This window comes from Lepidochelys olivacea (assembly GCF_965140295.1).
Source record: "Lepidochelys olivacea isolate rLepOli2 genome assembly, chromosome: 15".
Taxonomy (NCBI): Eukaryota; Metazoa; Chordata; order Testudines; family Cheloniidae; genus Lepidochelys; species Lepidochelys olivacea.
The window spans coordinates 16371815-16378501 of record NC_140425.1 but is presented as its reverse complement, the minus strand read 5'-3'; the positions used below and the strand labels follow the sequence as shown (position 1 = coordinate 16378501).

Genomic DNA, 6687 nt, shown 5'->3' with positions numbered 1-6687 from the left:
TTTCCTTCTGGAGTCATTTCTGTAGGATTAGCTAAATCTTAGATCCACACTAACCCTTCACAAAGCTGCCAAGATTAGTTAGAATTTATTTTATTCGCAGGGGGGTTTACGGTTTTCTTTCCAAAGGGATTATATATATATATTTACTTAGGGTGGCCTCAGTTATAAAGCAGCTAGCTTAGAAGGGAATAAAAAGGCATGTATGTGTATATATAAAATAAAAATCCCAGGTGCAAGAATGACAATCGCTTTAAAGAGAAGACAAAACAATAATTCTGTCTGGCATCACTGGTCTGGTTTAAAAAGCATCCAAGTGTAAGCCGTCTTTTTGCTGGGGAGCCACAGTTTGGTCTCTCGCAGAGAGTAAGCCCCACTGTTTTCAGCTGCTGAATGTGAGCTGCCAAGTGCCACAACTACAGTTCCAGGAACAGGATGTCTTCAGAAGCCCCGTTGGACACAGAGCTCAGCAGAAGAAGCCTCAAGAAGCAATGCTCGTTCACCATCGAGAACATTCTCTCCAGCCCAACAGAGAGAAGTCCCCAGGTTCTGGTCCCGTTCTGTCTCCAGGGGATCCTGGACTGTGAGCCCAAGGGGCTGTGTGGGCCGGAGGCCATCGCTGCTGGCTCTCTGCAGGAGGAGGAGGAGGAAGAAGAAGAACTGGAAGCGGCTGGGTGCAGCTGCTGTTGCTGTTCTCATGCAAGCACCCGTTCCCTGCAGGATTCTTCAAATTGGCTAGGTAAGTATTCTCCTGTTTTATGAGTCATTGTGTGGATCCCATAGGCGGCGCGGCGGGGCGGGTGGGAAGGGACATTGCAGCTGGCACTCATGAGGGCACCAACACTGTAAAGTAGCAAAACCTGGGAATATAGTGACATTACTGCATTTTGGCCTGCATGTCATCATGCATGGGGCAAACTTGGGAAAGGTCAGTTCTCCGATGCAGGGCTCCAAGGAACAGCGTGGTTGTTGCAGGATATAACGTAGGTGATTCAGTAGCTGGTACACTTCTTTCCAAGGCACAATTGTATCAACACCCCAGCATTGTTTTAATATGGCACTGGGCTGCTGCTCTCTAAGATAAAGAAGGAAGGTCCTAAATTCTGATAGTCATCAATGAACCTATGGCATTTGTTGCAACGGTAGAGATGTTGATCTACTGCGGGTAACTATATTCTGCCAAACTACATCCCTGCAACAGTTTCAGCTGGATATTGCTCCTTGTGCCTATGGTTTGTACAGGACGGATGTGCATTTAAGCATGTGTTTAAAGTTAAGTACACTCAAGTACTTAGAGGAATCAGGGCCTATTTGCTGTAGTTCACTCCAAGAGTGGCTGCATTTTAGGGCAGATGAAGTGGTTCATGTATGGAATTTGTATCTCAGTTTAAGTGTGTAAAGTGCTTTGGGACAAAAGGTGCTATGTACATTTAAGATGTTAGATTATTAGCAATAATTTATTTTTTATATTATTACAGCGTAACCATCGTTTTAAAATGACTAGTTATCATTTGTAAAGCACTTTGAAGATGAAGAGCACGGTATAAGATCTAAACAGTATTATTGGGCTAAAAGTTGTAGCCAGTGAGTAAAGCTTAAGTAAAGTATCCAGGATTTGATTCATTATTATCGGAGTGACTTAAGTGATAACACTTCTGTTTCATTATATGTAAAAAAAGGTTATATTTCTAAATCAGTTAGTTCTGGAACAGCTATTGCATAATTCCTGGCACAGTAAAGAAAAAAAGAACACGCAGAGATTTCTTAGTTACAGGTAGTTATGATAAAGTCTCCCAGATTTGGGTTTAAACTGATTTTTACTGGTAAGCATCCTCCAAAATGGACTTGCAGACCTGATGGCAAATACAAGCTCAGACCAAAGGAAAAGGCATTTTTTCCTCATTACTCTCTATGACTGTGAGTTTCATACCATTACTTTGAGTGTGAGCATGGGAGAACTTACTTTGATTTTCATATAACATTCTGAGTTTGGGTTTGTGCTATGGAGTAGTCTCCATGGGCCATTGCATGGAGACCACCAAAGCTGTTTCACTTGAGACCACAACATGAGTGCCCAGATATGAAAAGCTAGTGTAATCTGCATTACTTGGGACAGTCTTTTCCTACCAGGGACCCCAAAACCACCTGTGGATTCTTGCTGTAATCTAACCAGTCCTGCAATCCAACATGACCACAAAGACAAACACTGGCTGTCCAGTCTGTCTCTTTCCTTTATCCTTCTGTGAGCATGGACCCAATCCTGTGACATATCAACGGTTGGCTGAAGGGTTCTGAGCACCCTCAGCTCCCCGTGACCTCAGTGAAAGCTCAGAGTGCTCAATACCTCAAAGTAGAGGGCCCTTAGCCTTTACAAACTCCAGTGAGGCTCTCTGGGGGTAAAGACCTGAAGCCACTGCCAATGAAGGGGCTGCCCCTCATTAGCCTTAGAAGCTGGTAACATTTCACAGTGGGAAAGCAAAGCTGATAGCATCACTGTTTTCTGTGGGCCAGGTCCCTTTTCTCTTGCTGCTTTCCTTTTCATCTGCCTCGCAGAGAGGTTTCTGCAGACCTCTGAAAAACAGGTCAGGAACTGCCTCCCCTGCCTACTCTTGGCCAGCAGCCCTTGGACACTGGTGTATGCACTGAGATTGCTGTCCCGAGTCCTAATGGGAACCCATAGTTAACCCCAGCTCAGGTTGGAAGGTATTCTTTCCTGACCCTTCCTGGAATTCCCCCGTCCCTTTTGATACCACTTGAGTTCTGCAGAGTTAATTGATGCAGATATCTGCTGCTTCCGAACACTCTACAGTCCTCCTGGATTCTGGGGAGAGAGAGAGAGACTTCCGGTTAAATCTTCTTAGATTTTTTGGATATACCCTTGAGTTGCGCGGTGAGGGTAGGGTTGGATCTGCTGTAAAGGAGCTTGGGACCCTACTGGAGTGCTGCTGACTCTCATGACTTCAGGTGTTTTTCTTAAAGCCCCAGGCTCCTGAAATGAGGAGGTTCAGTGAAAATCTCACCTTTTCATTTGAAAAAGAAAAGTTTGTTTCTAGCCCTCCTGATTGCAGAGAAAAGCTTGAAAATGTGGTCCAAGTGCATCCTGAAGGCTAACAAACCACAAGACAAATAAAAAGAATCCCAGATTTATTATATTAAACCATTTTGTAGCTTTGAATCCAATCTCATGGGTTTTGGGAGCCTGACCCATTTTAAAGCTTGTGGTTGGCAATCCTGCAGCTGGGCACTAAACCAGGAGAACATAGCCAGCGTTCCTTCACCCTTCCCGAGTGGAATCCTTGGATCCTTTTTGTCTTTTCCTCTTTCTTCTTTTTGTCTCCTTCCTCAGAAGCATCGGGGACAGCCCCAGAGCTGGAGGGGAGACACTGGCTGGGGCTGGCCAGGGCTCTGAGGTGGCACCAAGCATTCTGTCTCTTAGGTGCTCAGCTGGCTGGTTCTTGCTCACATGCTCAGGGTCTAATTGATTGTCACATGTGGGGTCGGGAAGGAATTTTCTCCCAGGTCAGACTGGTGAGGCCATTGGGAGTTTTTCACTTTCCTCTGCAGCATATGGGTGCAGGTTGCTTGCTAGGATATCTGGGTGCATCTCATTTCCCTGCCATTGCAGAGGCCTCAGGCACTGGTGCACCTCAGTCCCTCCTGTTCTTTGCCTGTGGCACACAGACGTCTAGTATCCTGAGGGCTGGAATACCTTCTTCCAAGCTGTTGGGTTTAGTGTGCAGGTGCTGGGAGGTGTTGGTGGCCTGTGATATACAGACTAAATGATCTGGTGGTCCCTTCTGCCCTTCAACTCTATGCCTCTCCTGGAACCTAGAGGATTCCAGTCAATCACTGTCTCCTACCCAAGGCCTCACATCATGGCAGCCATGCTTTCATTTCATCCAAGGGGGCTGAATGTGGCTCTGTCCAAAGCCAGTCAATGCTGATCCATCATGAATCACCCAGAGGAGCTCAAGCAGAGTCTGAGCTGCCTCCAGCTTCAGCCAACATGGAACTGAAGGGGGGCAGGCCTTTCTTCAGAGAGCGCTTGGTTTGTTTTGGTTCTGTAATCAAACTCGTAAATTCTAACTCTCCTTTTATTAGACACCAGGTTCCCCTGGCCCATGAGGCTAATTCATCCCACTGCCAGGGCATGTAAGAATCTTCGTGGGAGCCAGAATGAGCTGCAGACCTTCCATCAGATCCAAAGGCGGACCCGCCGGCACCGGACCATCTTCACTGAAGATCAGCTACAGGCCCTGGAGGCCCTTTTCAACCAGAACCAGTACCCAGATGTCATCACCAGAGAGCACCTGGCCAACCGCATCCACTTGAAGGAGGAGAGAGTAGAGGTGAAATTCTTCCACACTACAGAGATCAAAAAAGTTTTTGTCCCTGTTTACTAAAAAAATAAAGAGGAATCTGATTCAGGAGCCATTTTAAAGCCTCCTCAGGAGGCTCCAGTTATAGCACCTCAAAGTGCAATTTAAAAAACACATTGTAAATTCTGTGAGCCATAGGATAAAGCCAGGACACAATGGGTGTGTGCAGAACACTCACACATTGTCTTTATGGCCCGACACACTCACAGGCACTCTTGCGCACGCTCGCGCACGCACACACTGCTTAACTCTGTGGTCACTGCCCTGCTCTCAAATATTTTCACGTTCTGCATAACGCTTTTGTTTACCATTGGGATTCCTGGCTCACCTGCCCACCTTGAAACTGAACATGAACGCCAGGGAGGGAGTCCTCAGGTGGCTCTTGTCCTGAGTAACCTGTGTGGGCAGCCTTCATAACCAGAGTAGAACATGCTGCCAAATCCTAGAACTTCCCATCATGCTGTAAAATCCAAAGTTGTAAATGCCAATTGCTTTCAGGCCTGGGGCGTTTCATGGAGGCTGGAGATAAATGTTGCATTTCTTTTATTAAATGTCTAGGTTTGGTTTAAAAATCGACGGGCCAAGTGGAGGCATCAGAAAAGAGCTTCTACTTCGGCTCTGCTCCTTCAAGGCACCAAGAAACCCTCAGAGGAGAACTGCTAAGGGACTGACACTAAGTCTCACTGGGCTACTGTGAAAAGCATCCATTGCCCTGTTCCACTGGTTTCACAGCCAGGTGGGACAGATGGAAGAGGAGGGGGGCTGGAGAGGGAAAGCAGTGAGGGAATCTTCTGATTCGATGAGGTAAAGGGCAGGTAAAGGTAGGTGCTGTATTTTCAAGTCCTTAGCTTTTTCATCCGAACAAAGTTCATCTCATGACAAATAAAACAAATGAGTCATAGGGCACGTTCCTCAAAAGCATAAGCCGAAAAGTTGCCAAATGCTGAAGGTGGGGATAGAGCTTGCTTCAATGTTAGTATTGTAGATGCATATGTGGATGATGGAGAAAGATTTCTCTCAACTTGTCTTTGTTCCTGTACAGATCGCGTTGTGCCTGTTTTGCTGTTATATAGTAGATTCAGAGACTATTCCGGAAAGTGGCCTGGGTTTATATTGTTTTTACAGTGTCATGGTGGTGTCTACAGTTGCATTTTGGGGTCAAGGTAGAAACTGACGAATTACACAGCTCATTCCTTAAACAAACTAACAGGCTTTATTTGCATTCTTCAAAATAAATTCATTCATGTACGGAGTAGGGGGCATCAAAGTACTCATAGTACTTTCAGACTAACGTCTTCAACTAACCTGTGCTAACGCATGGCTGGGGTACAGTTGGTTGTTAGTGCAGACAAAACCATTTGTATACTTCGCAATCTTCTCTTTCCATGCCCGACCACTCTGTAGCTGCTCTGGTCACAATGTGGGTTGGGTTGCCTGGAATGGGGCAACAGCAGTTGCCAACCCCAAACAAAAGGGCAAAAGAGAAATGAAAACTAAACTGTAGCACTGCAGAGGAAAAGCAGCACCCGCTGCTATGGGTATCCACTAGAGTTTGTACTGATAGAAGGCTGTATTTCACCAGAGAAGCTGGTTGTTTCCTTTTTGTGTGTGTTTCACTCAGCTGGATAATTCAGCTAGATCTGTCAGTTTCCCATTCTGGTTCTCATGCACTAGGACCTTGCTTTCGGGTCTAGAGTGGTGTGTTGGGCTTCACAACAGCACAGAGGAAAGCTTCAGCCCCAGAACTGTCTATGTGGTGCAAAACCTGCCCCACTTGCTGTGTAAACGCTAAGGATGATAACTGTGTGCAGGGTTGTAGCCATGGCAGTCCTAGGACATTAAAGAGACAAGGTGGGCGAGGTAATATCTTTTATTGGATCAACTTCTGTTGGTGAGAGCTTGTCTCCCAAGATATTACCTCACCTACCTAAGGATGATAATTGGCAACGTCCTACAAGGCTAGCCAGCATTTGAAGAATCATTCCTGATTTCCATCCCCATTCTATGTTTTATTCCTTGCAGACAGATTCCCTTTCGTTTTCAGACTTGGATCCCTCCATGATAATTGTGGGTAATGGGGTGTGTATGTGCAGTAAATGCTGCTGGAGTTCTTTTCAAGCTGTCTGTAAAATAAAGATTCATAAATAAATGTATTGGGGAGACAGCTGGTACTGGGATTGGAGCCCTGGCATTGAGCTTGCCAAACATGATGCTCCTGACAAAAGAAGTAACTTTAAATTGGTTAGTCTCTAAGGTGCCACAAATACTCCTTTTCTTTTTGCAAATACAGACTAACACGGCTGCTATTCTG

General features: G+C 45.8%; 1 protein-coding gene across 1 annotated transcript; it reads left to right on the top strand.

Annotated features, from left to right (window-relative positions):
* Positions 1-377: 377 nt before the first annotated feature.
* GSC2 (goosecoid homeobox 2) lies at positions 378-6467 on the top strand. The gene is made up of 3 exons (XM_084649408.1): positions 378-736; positions 4099-4346; positions 4935-6467. Exons 1-3 carry the CDS (start codon positions 433-435, stop codon positions 5037-5039), a joined length of 657 nt encoding a protein of 218 aa, XP_084505534.1. The 5' UTR covers positions 378-432; the 3' UTR covers positions 5040-6467.
* Positions 6468-6687: the final 220 nt, after the last annotated feature.

Coding starts and splice junctions, on each gene's coding strand:
- GSC2 (XM_084649408.1), top strand. CDS start 433: ATGTCTTCAGAAGCCCCGTTGGACACAGAGCTCAGCAGAAGAAGCCTC. Junction 737..4,098: donor GGATTCTTCAAATTGGCTAG/GTAAGTATTCTC, acceptor TCCTTTTATTAG/ACACCAGGTTCCCCTGGCCC. Junction 4,347..4,934: donor TGAAGGAGGAGAGAGTAGAG/GTGAAATTCTTC, acceptor TTAAATGTCTAG/GTTTGGTTTAAAAATCGACG.